The sequence below is a fragment of the Eptatretus burgeri genome, chromosome 10, assembly GCF_056783735.1.
Source record: "Eptatretus burgeri isolate ZD-2024b chromosome 10, Ebu_testis_v1, whole genome shotgun sequence".
Classification (NCBI taxonomy): Eukaryota; Metazoa; Chordata; class Myxini; order Myxiniformes; family Myxinidae; genus Eptatretus; species Eptatretus burgeri.
Genome location: NC_140970.1, coordinates 28,643,264 through 28,660,683, shown reverse-complemented (window position 1 = coordinate 28,660,683; position 17,420 = coordinate 28,643,264). Strand labels below are relative to the sequence as shown.

Below are 17,420 nucleotides of genomic sequence, written 5' to 3'. Positions count from 1 at the left end.
TACCCATCACAAATAGCTTGGATGACATTTTATATTGTGATTTATAAAAAAAAAAATGTTTTGTTACTAAGTTGTGGCGGATTTTGCAAAATAAAGTGTACGTGTGTTATCTGATTTTGCAAAATGTGCATGATCGACGATAAATCCATTCATTATAGTGCTATGTAGCAAAATTTAGTATCAGAATGACTGGATCAATAAGGCCTGTGTTAATTATAATCAATACTTTCACTGTGGTTGACAGGAAAATACAAAATAGGCGGAAATATAGCAAAATCTTGTTTTATGTTTCATGACCGAAAGTGTACAGTAGTTTCTCAAACTTTGTTATATACATGGTAAATGCTGACAATGTTTATGGAAAAACTTTCACAGTTCATGTCCGAACAAATTAACAGCATATAGTAGACAATTGAGAGGTTTGTAGTGAGATCTTTCTTCGTTTTTGGAGCTTCCATATTGCCAAAAATCTCATGAAGGCTATTGAACAGCACTACACAGATTCTGGTCTTCAAGAAGTGTGGGCAGGAAGTGCAGTCTTTGGGGAAAACACAGCTCGTAACAACATGTCAGCCAAATCGTACAACCGAACAATCCGAGCACACAAGCTTACACTGGAGGCTCTTTGGCTCATCTTTTGGCCTCAAATCCTCGGGTGGGCTAAAGACTAAGGACTTGATGACACAGATATCCAAAGGTCATCTGAGCAACTGGCACATTCCTTCGATGACGGCGAGGAGCAGGATCCACCATCTGAAGTAATGCAACAGCTGGCAGATGAAGCGGAAAATGTGCACCGACTGCAATTACTGGAGCAGTATGATGAAACATTGTCACCAACAAGCCTCTACTGGTGACATTACATGAAAATGATACACAGGTGTTTTGGCAGACACCTTCAGAATTGAGGACACAAGCACATTTGTCTGGTTTAGCTGAACACTTGCAGGCAACCACACAGTTCACTCAAGCAGCAGCGCATGAGCGTCTCTTTGTGCATTTGCTCTTGACACATGTACAGTGTTGCTTCCCAGTCACTGCTGGAGGTCTGGATGGCTTGTCCATCATGATCGGAATCAGTTTTTCATTGCAAATATTTCTCCCAAATAATGTAGGGGTGGGTATGTTGGGGTGATTCTGCTTAGCAGCTTTGCAAATGTGAATTTGGAAGAGTGCAGTAGAATGTGGTAGTAAAATGCATCGTTCGTTGGAGGAAGGCACCTGAGGTCCTCCTTTGTCAAACTGAATGCATGGGCTCGGGCTTCATCCAGATTGCTGTCAAAGTTGCCGTATAGTTTCAGGTGGAAGAGACAAGCTGATTTTTTTGACTTCATCGGACAAAGATACATCAGTGTCTCCATATGTGGTCAATGCAGTTACATCTTGTGCAGCAGTCATAACTACCTCATACTGTTGTGTGGCCGGGCGTCGGCCGCAAGCACGACCGCAAGATAGAGCTGCAGAGTCGGCTCGAACGATCGCCCGGAATTCAGATCATACTTCTTCGGAAAACTCTGGAAAAGTACGGGTCCCTTTTTGGACCGAACTCGCCAATAGGCAGACCACGTGGGGTAGGGTCGATTGCCAATTTCAATTTACCTAAATACCCATGTGGTCCAACCTACCAGGGAAATTCACCCTCGACGGCACCCATACGGAACGAGCGGCTCAGCGTACCCGTTCCATGTGCGATCCGAGCGGTTTGATCGCTGAGTTCTGTCGGTCCCGAATACCCTGTTACAATGGCAGCGGCCTGGCTAACTTTCAAACACGCAGCACGCGAAGCCAATGAAAGAATAGACGCGAACGAGCTGAAACATTCAACAATCGGGGTATTTATTCACAATTGGGGGGAAATGAGGGGAGCACATAAGGGCAGAGCTAAACCGAATATTAATAAGCACGTATGCAAGGTATATACAAGAGCACTTATGCAGTCCACTACTTACTATACTGGCGCCACAAACACACATACGCACACACCCAAAGAATCTGACCAATGGTCTTTATTCGGACCTCCAGCCCGGAGGACAGTCGGGCTGAAGACCAGATTCTGCCTCGGACCTGCCCACCTCGTGTGGTCTTCGAGTTGTTCGGACCGGGCACCAGCGAGGGCGAGCTGAATCCAACCACCGCGAGCCGCGATCAGCTTTCCGAGCTCCGGCGGATCCCCTCGTGCTCCGGAACACGCGCTGGTGAGACGAGGCCCGATCATTCCCAGTTCGCTGCATCGATTCCACCGAAGAACCACCAACCAAGAAGAGCAAAAGAACCAAACCAGAACAGAGCGAACAAGACTCACGAACAAGAACCAAGAACCCAGAAGAGCCAAGAAGAAGAACAACAACAACAACCAATTTCCGTCTCTCTCTTCCCTTCTTATCCCTCTTGGGCGCGGCTGGCTTCCGGCGTGACTCATTCGCCGTCGGTGGGGGCTGTCGCATCCCATTTCTTGGAGTCCCCCACGCGAGCCGATTTATGTCCATATTAGGGCATGGAATTCAGTTCGTTCGGCGTTGGGTGGGGGCTGTGGCAACCCATATCTTGGAGTTGTTATCGTGGTGTTGTTATCGTTGGTGTTGTTGAATAAAAGAAAACCTGACTATTAAAATAACTTCACAGCGCATTTACATTTATTCACCCATTAGACTAGGGGATGGATTCTAACTAGAAACACATACTTATCGAAATAACTAAGCTATAGGAACCTGAATGTCTGTGTGCTCATGGCTTCCAGATTCGCAACAATACGCCTTTTACTTTCCACGTCGGAAGGGGTAACTCGCTGTGTCATACCCACTCATGACGTGACCACACAGAAGAGCTGATGTACTATTTAACATGTATATATTTGTCAAATATATTTAACATTGTTACCACGTCCATGCTTCATGTCTGTTTAAGTACATGTTGCGTTGTGCTAACGTGCTTTGGCAGAGGAATATCTGCAATTGTGGCAGACATATCATGGACAAGATTCAGGACATTCTCATTATTACTGTCATTCAATTCCACTTGCCCGATTCATTCAACTTTGGAGTAACGTTCATTATCGTGCAGGTGATGTAGTTGTAGAGGGAAACTGGAGTGCAATCAGCAGCAGCTTCATACAATATGGCAATTGTATGATCTTCTGCCTTTCACAGCTACTTCATCTCCAGTGCCTCACCTTTGACATCTCTCTGTATCATTTTGGCTGAATGGTGCATCATCATTTTCTTTTCACAGTCTATGTTTGCAGCATCAGAGCAAGGAGTTTCATTGTCACTCTCTTCTGCGTCGCATTCATCATCATCATTCTTTTTCATCTGTACCACCTTGGACAGGCGATAACCAACCGACATGCTGGATGAGCATGTGATTGAGGACTGTCCTTTTTGTGGAACTTATCATGACCTTTTCACCATGGCTGATGAAGTATTCATTCAGTAGTTTCTTCAGGATAGAGGATCTACAGCTCGTGTTCAGCATATCATTTTCCAACAACCAATCTCTGTATTTAGAACAGAGGACATTTAGGAAAATGACAGTGTCTTTGTCACGAGACAGTTTGTCATCAATATCGGTTATCAGACACTTCAAGCCATTATTACTCAGAATGCTTGCGCCACTTTGTTGCTGTGTACCGGGCTGTTTCAAGTATGTTTTCATGCCTGACTCGTGGTACCTGAAGTTGTGTGCTACCTTGTCAATACATTGTTCACCACAGCATTGAATGTGATGCAGAATCACACTGTCCTCCAGTTCTCGTGCTTTCTCCCAAATTGAATATTGTCCATCAGAAGTTCAATGAAACTGAACTTATGATTTCCTTTTTCTCCCTCTTTGTTTTTCACAAATAAAGCATGTGCTCTTAAAATAAATGGTGTCTGTTGGTCGGCACAGAATTCTCCATGGTGGACCACTGTCAGTACTAGAACTGGCTTCATCAACATTCGGTTCAGTTAATGACTTTGCCTTCTGTGCAACCGTTTTTTTTTGTGCACATAAGCCATCTTATGATATCACTGGATGACATGAAAATACGTAATAAGAATATTCATTTCATCCTGTCGGCATAATGAGTGAAAGTTGCATCGGTGAAACATACCTTAAATATTTTTTTAAATATGAAATAATATTAATAGCTGCCATGCCCTGGGATTGAGGTTATCTGAAACATACAAATATGCATTTGTCATGTGTTTTTTTTTGTTTTTTTTTTAGTCATCGACCAATAGGCTTCTATATATGGGGATAAAATTATCAATATTCATGCTATTATATCACTCTTTCATGTGATCTTTTATTGAAGAATATGTATTTGTACCAAAATGCTAATTATTAGTAGTCCATTTGTATAAATACAGTATATGATATCCAGAGATTTCCATGGAGTAATATGTGCAATTGTCAATATGTTCCCTGGCGCAAGTCACGGAAATTGTCACTTTAGGGTAGTCTTCTTAAAATAAAATTCTCGGAGGTTTCGCAAGAGATATGGCAGAGCAGGCCCCGTGATTATTCATCTAGATGTACTAATCGAACAAAGCAATGAGGTCTGCTGTCCACACTAAACTATGTCCAGTCCATTGCTAAATAGATGCCTTTGTGCAGTGTGGATTCTTGATTGCAGTGGTAAATTGCTCCCACAGTTGATGGTAGATGACCCCCTACCACAGGAATTCATGGACGTTGTGTACCGCAAATGTAAAAACTGTGCCACTGGCAAAATGTACTTGCACATCCAAACTGTTAAAGTGCACAGGTACATGCATGTGCAGTGATGACATCTGCCGAAACTCATTCACCACGATGGATGATGATGAATCAGACGAATTGTCCGGTGCACGTGTCGCCCGTTAGTGGAATAAAATGATGTCAGTAATGTGTGGGAACGCCACAGCCCATCTACAAGTAATGCGCCATCATCACGGCACCCACACGGACTATGATCAGGCAAGGATGGGCAAGGCATGTCTTTTTCTGTGCAGTTAATGAGCTGATTGGCGAATATTAATTACTCTGAACATGAGTCATAATATCAGTTCCCATTGAAGGATTTCAAAATCAGCATTGTTCATTGGGTTTAATGAAAACGTAACACGCCTAACGCCAAATGACAGCAATTGTTCGCTTTCTGACAGCCATACAAAATATGTGGGTAACATTATGTTGTGTTTATTAATAAATTACATTATTTAAGCAACTCGCTTGTGCTGCTTTGTTCGGAAATGAACTGCGAAAGTTGTGCTCTAAACATTGTCAGCGTTTACCGGGTATTTAACGGAGTTTTAGAAACGACTGTACACTTTCGGTCTGAAACCAAAACAAGATTTTGCTATATTTTGGCCTATTTTGTATTTTACCGTCAACCACAGTGATAGTGTTGATATATATATATATATATATATATATATATATATATATATATATATATATATATATATATATATATATATATATATATACATATATATATATTGATTATTAACAGAGGTTTCATTAATCTAATGATTTTGATACCAAATTTAGCAATGTCGCACTATAATTCACAGATTTATGGCCGATCATGCATATTTTGAAAAATCGGTATAACGCACGTACGTACACCTGACTTTGCAAAATAGGTAACTACTTGATAAAAAATAATCATAATAATCACCATATAAAGTGTCATCTCAGCTGATTGTGATGGGTGAAGGTCAAAGATAAACCCTGGCCTGGAGGACAGCATGTAGTATTTAAGTACCCTGATGTGATTTTTTTCCACAGTATATCACCACGCCTGAAGGGGGATTGTGGTTATCGAGTCAAGGACCAGCGTGGTTGAACTTAAACTAGCATTTTCTTTATAACTTAGCTTACACATATAGCAGACAGGCATTCAGAGCAAAAGGACTTACATGATCAACAAGTTACTCAATTAAAGGAGACTGCTCAGAGCGTTGTTTCATCTTCATTGGTTGTAACAAATGTGTTTTTTTTTTTTTGTTAAATTTATAGAGTGCAACAGTGTTATGGTTTCTGTTGTGTAATGAATGCAGAACAATCTTTGTATAAGTCAAACATGTTTAGGAAACAACTTTACATTAGGATTCAAATGATTGAAGGACAACACAGTAATTTTGTCTTTCTGCTTCCAAGGCCTGACCATCTGAATAATCACGTGAGGCAGGTTCACTCAACTGAGAGACCATTTAAGTGCCAGGTGTGTTTTTGAAATCTCCCCACATATTCCAAACCATTTCACTCTGTCCCCGGAGCATCCCACAAAGTTCCGCTCTCCTCCCTGCTTGTCGCAAACGGTTCCACTCCCCTCTCCACGTATCCCTAACAGTTCCTCTCTACTCCCCACATATCTCAAAGGTTCTTCTCTCCTCACATATCCCAAACAGTTCCACTCCCCTCTCCACGTATCCCAAACAGTTCCTCTCTCCTCCCCAAATATCTCTGATGTTTACTTTCTCCTCCCTACATCTCCCAAATGGTTCCTCACTCCTCCCCACACATCCCAAACAATTCCTCCCTCCTCCCCACATATCCCAAACAATTCTTCCCTCCTCCCCACGTAACCCAAACTGTTCCACTCTCCCCCCCCAACTTCACATATCCCAAACCATCCTCTCCACATATCTAAAACCATTCCATTCTCCTCCCCATATATCCCAAACAGCTAAACTCTCCTCCCCACATATCACAAACAGTTCATCTCCCTCCTCCCCAATTGTCCCAGGCTATTCCACTGTCCTCCACACTTGTCCCAAACCATTACAATCTCTTCCCTGCACATCCCCATCTTTCACTTGATCCTGAACTCGCTTTACAGTTTCCTTTACACAGCACGTGTGCACCTGTTTGTTCCAGACATGTGAGGCTGCATTTGCGACGCGTGATCGGCTGCGTGCCCACTCAGCACGTCACGAGGAACGTGTGCCGTGCCAGCTGTGCGGAAAGCATTTGGCAACCCCATACTTGGCTGACCACATGAAGATGCATAAAGAAGGGACAAATAATGGACTCTGTACCATCTGTCACAAGGGTAAGGGTGGCTTTACTTGCCTGCAGGTTGTTTGCATTTATTGAAGACTAACAGCCCTCATAGTTTCATCCTTTTTAATCACATATTTCAAATATGTCCCCAGAGTCATGCAAACACCTGGGATGGGCACCCGAGAAGAAGCATGCTTGCCCTCAGTGTGGTTCCACCTTCAAGACAAAGTCTCACCTGAATCGCCACTTGACGCAGGTGCACCTAGCCAAGGGCAAGGCCGGAGCGGCAACCGTGGTCGGCACCGGAGGGACAGCCCTGACAGTGGGGGCAGCCGGCATCGGAGCTGGAGCTGCTGCAAGCCTGGCAGCCGCTCCCACTGCGGTGACGGCGGTGGGAGCTCCGGTGGTCGTTGCGACCGCCACAGGCACGGAGCTTACCCTTGGGCCGTCCCCTGTGCAGCATTATCTGCCAGTTGCTGCCACTGTGGCGACCGTGGGCCACGGGCCTATGTCAGTATTGGAAACCTTTGGATATCAAGTGGTGCAGTCAGCTTATGCAGCTCCTGGAGCTCCCAGCTTAGAGCCAGGGCAGCCTACTAGTGTGGCAAATCAGTGAGCATAGAAAGTGGAGTCAGTTGGTACATCTGGCCAGTTGATTAGCAGTTAAGATGAGGCTTGGTAACAATCAAAAAAAAAAACTTACTCCATCTACAAAAGTAGACTTTTCTTCTTTTATCCTGACCAGTCCTTTGTAGGTTCGGAGTAAAGTAGTTAACCTGGACAATTGAGTGGTGGCACTAAGACTTGCTGATGCCTGGCCAAAAATTGAGCTGTAAAGGTTGGTTTGGCTGGCCTCCGATTTGTCCGTGATTCCTTTGCTCCTCAAGCTAACCACTTTGGTAGTCTGCAACCCATTTACGTGTTTAACGATAGGACAGTGAGGTTGTGAAGGAGGAGGACTTGGCTTTTCATTGGGTTTTCGAATCCTAAAATCCTCTGGATTCATCAGTGCAACCGTTTGAGCTGAACGTTTATTTTTAATTTTTAACATTTACATCTTTCCCATTGTAAAATTTAATTTGAAGGTGCGGAAATGATATCCCATTTAGTCCCCTTTCAGATCACTTTCCCATTCGTGTGACGATTTCTGCCTGTACACGGCAGGCCCTCTGATAGTAAACAAGAACTTCCGAGAGATGGTGGTCCCAGATACCAAGTTCAGTAACCCAAGGCTGGAAAGAATTACCTTGTCATCCACTGATAATTTGCATGAAAAGGTCAAGATTTGGCCAAAAAAACTATTTTCGATCGTGGGTCCTTCATGTAAAACACTGCAGCCACAGGCTGAGAAACTGCATGGCTATGACTTGAAATGGACTGAGCTCCATAAGTTCTAAGTTTCAGAAAACACTAAAGTTTAGGTAACAAGTTCAACTGACTGTCTTGAATTAATTCAGTTTTCTAATTTAAACAAAGCAACTGTGTGTTTTTGCTAATCTTTGAGGAAGGGGAAAAGGGACGGAGTGTCAGATTCAGGCTGAAGGGGGTGGGAAGATGGACTGTTCATTGGATTCAGGCTGAGGAGGATGGAGAGAAGGAACGGCTCGTCGGATTCAGGCCGAGGATTTTGTTTGTGCAGGTGCAGAGCTTTTTGACACTTTTTTTTTCTCCTTAAGTTTGATGTTGAACCTTTTGTTGCATTTTAACTTTGTAGCAAACCTGCAAGTGTACTTTGTTTTCTAAGGACAGCCCACAAGTGTAAGGATAACCCCAACAGCCCGCAGGTGCAAGGGTAACCACAACTGCCCACAGATGCAAGGCTAACCCCGACGTCCTGCAGGTGTAAGGGTAACCCTGACGTCCCCCAGGTGCGAGGGTAACCCCAACAGCCCGCAGGTGCGAGGGTAACCCCAACAGCCCGCAGGTGCGAGGGTAACCCCAACAGCCCGCAGGTGCGAGGGTAACCCCAACAGCCCGCAGGTGCGAGGCTAACCCCAACAGCCCGCAGGTGCGAGGGTAACCCCAACAGCCCGCAGGTGCGAGGGTAACCCCAACAGCCCGCAGGTGCGAGGGTAACCCCAACAGCCCGCAGGTGCGAGGGTAACCCCAACAGCCCGCAGGTGCGAGGGTAACCCCAACAGCCCGCAGGTGCGAGGGTAACCCCAACAGCCCGCAGGTGCGAGGGTAACCCCAACAGCCCGCAGGTGCGAGGGTAACCCCAACAGCCCGCAGGTGCGAGGGTAACCCCAACAGCCCGCAGGTGCGAGGGTAACCCCAACAGCCCGCAGGTGCGAGGGTAACCCCAACAGCCCGCAGGTGCGAGGGTAACCCCAACAGCCCGCAGGTGCGAGGGTAACCCCAACAGCCCGCAGGTGCGAGGGTAACCCCAACAGCCCGCAGGTGCGAGGGTAACTCGACAACCTGCAGGTGTAAGTTCAACCCCACAGTCCGCAGATGTAAGGGTAAGCCCGCATGTTTAGGGATGACAACGACAATCCCAAAGCAGTTGTTTGATTACATTCGCTTTCGAATTCAGACGGTGAAAGTGAATTTTAGAAAATATTTGATGCTTGTAAGAATACGAATTAGCTGCTTGGTTTATATCCTTGTTGCCTGGCCACGTCACACAGTTTTAAGATGTTTTAGCTTTCAAGTGAGCTCAGCTCAAGGGCATCATGATTGCATCATATCAGATAATTATTGTGTTAGATTAGAAGCAGGATTCTAAATCATGAATTTAAAACCAACTCAACAACGTGATGTATTTTTTAGTTTAATTTCTCAGAATGCAAGACCTCAAAGATTTTGTTCTGAATGAATGTAATATTCATTAGTTACTGTGATAGATCACTTTTTATTCGGCACGATCATGACACCATTGGCAACTGTGTCGAGCAGCTGTCATTTCCATTCCCAATGCAGAATGATGTATTGCTTTGGCATAATAGTGTGGTGGTGATGTAAAATGATTCGCACAGGTTCACCATTTCCCGTGTTGACTGTGTAAGTGATGTGTTCGCCAGTTACGCCACAAGTTTTATGATTAATCTATCACACCATGAGTTATATCAACATAGGCCTTGCCGGTTACACATCGTAGTAGGGATGCGTAAACGGTAGATGGCATGTGTAATGAAGACAAATCTGCATTTTAAAAATATTTTGTAAGATGCCGGCAATGTATTATTCTCTCTCGATGTGCGTGTCTCGCATCTTCTTCTCGTACCCTCTCTTTTCGCTCCCTCCCTCACTTGCTCCTTCTATGCTCTTTCACTTCCTCCCATTCTTCTCGCTTGCTCCCTCCCTTTATTCTATTCTCCTCTCCTCAACTCTTGCTCCATTCCCCCTCTCTTCTTACTTCTCTCTCTTCTCTGTTACTCCATCTCATTTTATTTTTTGATACAAAGTTGAGACTCATGGAAGAGCGAGAACATTGAACAGGTCAGGATGTAACAGAACAAAAGGAACAGTAGAAAGAGGGGGAAAACACCAACAGCAGGGTTGATGGACAAAATAGAGCGATACTAGGTCAAACTAGAACGGGCACTCAGTAAAGCGCATACCTTCGCCAACGCTACATTTTGCTCCCCCCCCCCCCAGAAACCGTTGATTGTGAGGGTATTTAATCCCATACCACATCTGCCATCTCATATGTGTTATGATGGCTTAAAAACATTAAATTTCCTGTGTCATATCGTATATCACAAGATTGGGCATTGAATTCACAACATTTTGGCATTGGTTGCATGCAAATTGGATAAAAATCGACCGCACTATGGCAAAATGACGATTTTGACCTTTTCATGACCTCGACCTTGACCTTTGTACTCTTAATTTTGTAATTGGTATTAGAGTGTGGGGAACAGAACAATCAACATTTTGGTGTTGGTTTCATGCAAATCGGATAAGAATTGACCGTGTTATGACTAAAACCGCACATTTTGCAATGTCGTGACCCCCCCTGACCTTTGACTCCCAACCGCTAATAATGGTTATTACGTCATTATGTCATGTCACATATCACAAGATGGGGCATTGAATTCTAAACATTTTGGCATTAGTTGCATGCAAATTAGATACAAATTGACCGCGCTATGGTAAAAAGACGATTTTGACCTTTTCATGACCTTGACCTTGACCTTTGACCCGATCGCTCCCAAAATATAATCAAATGGTCCTCGGATAATAACCAATCATCCCACCAAATTTGCTGCGATTCAGTTCAATACTTTTGTAGTTATGCGAATAACAAACAAACAAACAAACACATATTCACAAATAAATAAATAAATACACAGCGATCAAAACAACCTTCGCAACAAAGTTTGCGAAGGTAATAAGGGATGTGGGGAGGAATGATGAGTAAGGGAGATTCACAGGGTGGACAAGATGGATATAGAAGCAAACATTCAGGAAGGAAAAATGGAAATTTGGAAGGAGGTGGGCTTGTGGAGGGTGGGAGATGGTTAACGGGGGTAGAAAAGAGCATGATTTTCGATGGGGGATGATGATCTGAGGTGGTGGTGAACAGCAGCTGTCTTAAGACCTGGAGGGAAGAATGAGATACAAGAGAATGTGGAAGTTGGTTCCACAGGTGGGTAAAAAGAGGACCGAATAAGTTGAAGTTGGCAATGATCCTGGATTTTGGGAGTTTCACAAGAAGGTGGTTGTTGGTGGACCACGTCCACCCTTCAGAATCCTGATGGGGACAAAGCACGGAAAGAGCAGAAGGTGCAAGACCAGAAATGAGGTGGTAGAAGACGGTGACTTCCGACCTGTCTGCGATGGGAAAGTGATTGGCCGAAGACTCGGCTTTGTCACGTCATTATACCGTATTTTCCGGTGTATAAACCGTGGCCGTGTATTAACCGCACCCCTATTTTTCACCCTCAAAAATAAATTAATATATTGATCATTTTATTTTCTGATCTAGATCTAAATATGTTTGTACATTAACTTTGAGTGGAACAAAGTGACGGAGGTATCAACATGCTTTCTTCCATGTCTGCTTAATTTTGTCTAGCAGTCTTATTCTCATTTTGAAGAAGTTGAAGAGATTGGAGAGGATAGCAAGAAGTTTTTACTTTTCTTTCTTATTTTTAATACCGTGGAACTTCCCGGGCTTGGCACCTCGAGGGACCGGCCCAAAAGTGCCAACTTCGAGAAGTTGCCAAGTCCGAGAAGTTGAGAGTTTCCCGCAAGAGTACCAACAAAAAAAAACAATGGAACAGTGAAGTGATTTATACAATTTATGTACATTTATTAACACACAAGATGTATGTACAATAACTTCTATTTAAAAACCAAAGCAAGATATACAATAATGTTTATTGAAGATTAGCAAATTACGTACATGTAACAATAATTTTATTCGCTATCCTGGCGAATGAAAAAAAGACATCAAGTCCGTCTGGCGAGAAGAAGTCACGAATTTTTCTTGCAAAGAATTGTTCATCTGTGCGATAAGCTGCACATAATCGGGCATATTCTCTCGTAGAAAAAAAAAGTCTCTGAGCTTGTCCGTCATTTGAATCGCTTGTCTCGTTATTGTCGGGGATGGTTCGTTTTCCGCATCGTCATCATCAGCGGGCAGTGACTGTCGTCCTCCATATAGTTGATGTCACTGGTGATGAGTTTATTGTCACACGCCACATATTCAATGAGAGTATCGTCTCCCGACCCGGTTGCACGTTGAAACCGTCGAACGAGATCGGCCAAAGGCATCTCGTCTTCTGGATCATCAGCGAACGTATCCATGAAACCAGAGCGACCAAAGCAGGACGTAACTGTCGGCAAATGCACACATTTGACTGCTTCTGCGACCCATAGGCAGGCATCGAGGACGGACACGCGTGTTTTCTCCAGACCGTTCTCTCCGTCTTTGATTACCCTACGGAGCAGCATCTGTCGGTAGTGGGTCTTCATGGTCTTGATAATGCCTTGATCTAAAGGTTGTAAGTGGGAAGTTGAGTTTGGTGTGAAGAAAACAAGTTTGACATTGCTCAGTTCCGTACCGGGGTGACGCAGGACATTATCTAAGAACAGGAGGACGTTTCGTTTCTGTTGCCTCATCTTCTCATTGAATTTCTCCAACCATTCTTTGAATAGGGCTGTGGTCATCGAGGCTTGTTTGTTGCTTTTCCACATGACAGTAAGTGTCTTTGTGTTCATGTGTTTGAAGCAGTGGAGTTTTTCACACCTTCACACGATCAAAGGCTTTTCAAACTCGCCTTTCATGCTGACACAAAGCATCGCAGTCAAGCGTTCCTTCGATCATTTGCTGCCCTTGCAGTCTGTGCCACGGACGCACAGTGTTTTGTCTGGCAGAGTTCGGTAAAATTGTCTACTTTCGTCAAGGTTGAAAATGTCTTTTGGATCGTACAATGCAATAATTCCGGGCAATCTTTCTTTCCACTGGTCTACAGTGTCTAACTTGACAGCATCCCCTTCACCACTCAGAACGGCACACTTGAGACGAACTGTCATTATATTAAACGATGCCTACATTGTTAATTGGGCCTATCACCATGAAGGTTTTCTTCATTGCCAAGTCTGAGAAGTTGATTGGTTAATTGGGACCGGCTTTTGGGTGCCAAGTGGTCGAAACGAGAAGTGCTAAGTTCGGGAAGTTCTGTCAATAAGAAATTGCATTAGCTTCGGTCGGGACCCTTCGAAACCCACCAAATATGAGAAGCTGCCAACTCCGAGAAGTGCCAATTATGGGAAGTTCCACTGTATTATAAAGAGGATTTTTTTGTTCCTAGAAAAGGGATTAATACCAGTATCATACATATTTCTTGTGGATTTGTGGCCCTGAAAAGGGCTGTTTGGGTTTGATGAAGTTTTTCAGCTAAACCCGAGGAAATCCTCGTCAATGCTTTCCTCGTCGTAGAGGGCATGTGACTTCTTGTCCGAATCAGGGTAGAGCAAGTCCCCGTCACTGTCACCATCATTTGCAGCCTCCTCTTCCCAAATGCTGTCCTCCTCTGTGCCGTCCATGTTGTTGGAGATGCAGCATTTCAGAAATGCTCGCTTGATGATGTCCGACGGTATCTCCTCCCACACCTTGAGGATCAGGCCACGGGCCATTGGAAGGTCGACCTTTCTCATCCTCCTGATGAACACCGGCAGTCGCTTAGCCAAAGTAGCGACGGGAAAGAACCATGGTGCATGTGGCCAAAGCTTCTCGGAATCCGGGTCGAAAATCCCGGCGGGAAACGCGTCACGAAATGTTCATTTTCAACTCATGAAAATACCAAGTCCAGGAAATAGGAAAGTTCATCCATGCTGATTCTACCAAGATGCAGCTCATGATCCTCAAAACCTGGGTCAAACACAAAGACCTGCGAAGTAAGAAAGTTCGTCTGGTCGACGCGAGTAATCCGCGGGAAGCAAGTTGGGAACCACAAATAGAAACGAGGGTAAACGAAGAGAACCAAAGGAAGCCAAAATAACCGAGCAGCACTGGTATTTCTTAAAGCTCACCATCCGACCGAGGTTCTTCTTCTTTCTTTTAAATCCATTTCCTGCCCTCGTATACAAAAGTACTCTGGCTTGATTGGTAGTTCCTAGTTTGAAATCATGTCCCGCTATATCCAGAATTTCTTAGCACAGCGTCAGCATTATGCATGTAAAAAGATAGTCACCACTACAAGTCCCTCGTCTATCCACCTCTTCTGCTGCACACGAACAATGATGCCGGCTGGAAACTTGTCTTTGGGCAGTGTCTTCCTCTTGAACACGCCATACGAGGGAAGCTTGTTTGAGGTGGATGCTCCGTTATCGGACTCCAGCAATTGTGAATAATTCTTCTTTTGACGTGAGACCAGGTGTTGTTCTTCTTCGTCTCTTGTGTTTCAGAGCCGCGAGGCTCTATGGAGTCCATGCCATGCACCTTAACTCCAGGTGTCTCCAGACATTTCCGAGCATGACATTTAATTTCTGTACACGCTTCATAAAACGCTGTACAAACTCTTCACCTGAACCGACTTTCAAAAGTTAAATGGCAGAATTGAGCTCAACAGCAGTTCCGACTGTGACGAAAGTGTTAATTTGGAATATAATTGAAATTCAGCATTGATCGTTTTTAAAAGGGTTTTTTCTTCCTATAGCCGTGTTTTAACCACACCCCAACTTTTACCTTTTTTGCCAATAAAAAGTGCGGTTAATCCAGCGGAAAATACGGTATTCTCTCTCTATTTCTCTACCTATCCCTCTATTTCTCCACCGATCTTTCCCCCCCCTCTCTCCTATTCTGTATATCTGTTCCATCCACTGTACCTCTTATATAACCTGTACCTCTTGTCTGTATCTCTCTCTCTCGTCTATATCTCTTGTCTTCTCGTCTAAACCTCTCTCTCATCTACATCTCTGTCTTCTACATCTCTGACACATACATACGTACGTACATATATATATATATATATATATATATATATATATATGTATATATATATATATATATATATATATATATATACATCCACATATATAGAGTGTCTCTTCACTCTGTATGTGTTTCTTCTCTCTCCTCTCTCTCTAATCTTGCGTATGTGTGTGTGTCTCTCTCTCCACTCTGTCTCTATTTCTCTCACTATTTCTACTCCTCTCTCTCTCTCAACCCCCCTCTCTCCCTCTCTCTCCCTTTCTACATCCCTCCTCCTCTGTCTGTCTGTCTCTCTCTCTCTCTCTCTCTCTCTCTCTCTCTCTCTCTCTCTCTCTCTCTCTCTCTCTCTCTCTCTCTCTCTCTCTCTCTCTCTCTCTCTCTCTCTCTCTCTCTCTCTCTCTCTCTCTCTCTCTCTCTCTCTCTCTCTCTCTCTCTCTCTCTCTCTCTCTCTCTCTCTCTCTCTCTCTCTCTCTCTCTCTCTCTCTCTCTCTCTCTCTCTCTCTCTCTCTCTCACACACACACACACACACACACACACACACACACACACACACACACACACACACACACACACACACACACACACACACACACACACACACACACACACACACACACACACGCCCAGAACTCTCACCCCCCAGCCTTTGTTTTAGTGTTGTCAGGATTGTGTTTTACTGCCTTTTTTATGGAATGTACCGCACGCTGTTGGTAGCTGTGAACCGTGGTAGACTAGCCGTAGCTAGCAGCACGGCACTTGTGATACATTTGGCCGATTTTAGTTTATTATTGTATCCACACCCCTCTTCCTTTTTACATTGGTCTCTTCTGTCCCTATTTCCCCTCTTACCTTAACCACAGTTTATATTTTTATTTTATTTTTTTCCCTCCAACATCCTCAATTATATAAGAAAGTATCTTTTTCTGTTAGGCTGTGTATTTAACCTTATTGTGCAGGCTACCTGTTTAGCTTTTCCTTGTTCTCCCAAATATTAAAAATAAAATCACTGACTCTTTGCCTTTTGTTTTTGTAATAAGGTACGTCATTTACATGAGGAATACCCTGATCTCGAGCATTGAGCATATTTAAGCACTGTAATCAATTTATCCATTGTTTTTGTTAACGGGCTCCAACTTTCTTACCCAACGTCTAAACATTTCAAACATTGTGATATGAACATCGCAGCATGGTGCTAATTTAGGGGTTAAGGCACAAGTGTGTGTCCCCTCTCAGAAGAGCCAGAAAATGACATCTGTCCAACCTCAAGATTGAACTTTCAAACTTGTCTCCCTCTAAAACCTGGTGGTGCCTTGTTTAGTCTGTCTCTGGAGTATGCTCCCCTTGCATCCCTTCCCTCTCCTCAAAAGCTATCACAGCTGACTCCACTTGTGAGAGGGCAGAATGCCTCATTTCTGGTTTCTCTCTATCTCTCTGCCCCTTTCACCCTGTCATTTGTGCTCGGTCATCTTCCATCTGCTTGGAAATCAGCTAACATCACTGCATTGCATAAAAAGGTGTAAAAACTGATCCCCTTAGCTACAGACCTCTTTGCTTACTTCCAATCATCAGCAAGGTCATGGAATCCATCATCACAGTTGATATGATATCCTTCCTTTTCCAGGTCGTGGAAATCCTGGAAAGTTATGAAATTTCATTGACGGTCATGGAAAATTCTGGAAATTGAGAGTGAGTGTGTTTTCTGTTATTTTCAGAGTAAAACCAATGTGTACAAACGAGTTACATTCCCAAAAATCGTTCATACAGCAAGTCTTTCGTTCCATACTCAGAATCAGGACCGTATTTAGGTCCCAGTGCTGTATTCAGGCCAGGCCCTGGAGCACGTATGTCGAGGCCTCCTGTAATATTGCATGTAAGATATGTTGTTGCTTACTGTACGAATTTACGTTAAAAAAACTACTGTTATTAGATTTTTAATGGGATCAAAAGCATTTTTTATCAGTAAAATTATTCTGTATATCAATAAAAAATATATGTATGCTTACATTTACCTTTTTTTTAGATAAAAGTTTTAAAAAATTCCTGATTTCGTTCAAACTACTA

General features: G+C 43.7%; 1 protein-coding gene and 1 long non-coding RNA gene across 3 annotated transcripts in view; one reads left to right on the top strand and one right to left on the bottom strand.

Moving 5' to 3' along the window:
• The window catches only part of LOC147018182 (POZ (BTB) and AT hook-containing zinc finger 1-like), a 58,928-nt gene extending 42,554 nt beyond the window's left edge, over nt 1–16,374 (top strand). For both annotated transcript variants that reach the window (XM_085897611.1, XM_085897612.1), the window contains 3 exons: nt 6,127–6,190; nt 6,847–7,021; nt 7,125–16,374. In XM_085897611.1, the coding sequence (XP_085753737.1) occupies nt 6,127–6,190; nt 6,847–7,021; nt 7,125–7,588 (703 nt within the window). In that variant the 3' untranslated portion in view covers nt 7,589–16,374. The remainder of the gene's footprint in view (nt 1–6,126; nt 6,191–6,846; nt 7,022–7,124) is intronic.
• The window catches only part of LOC147018181 (uncharacterized), a 36,775-nt gene that overhangs the window by 9,573 nt on the left and 9,782 nt on the right, over nt 1–17,420 (bottom strand). The gene's annotated exons all lie outside the window — the stretch shown is intronic.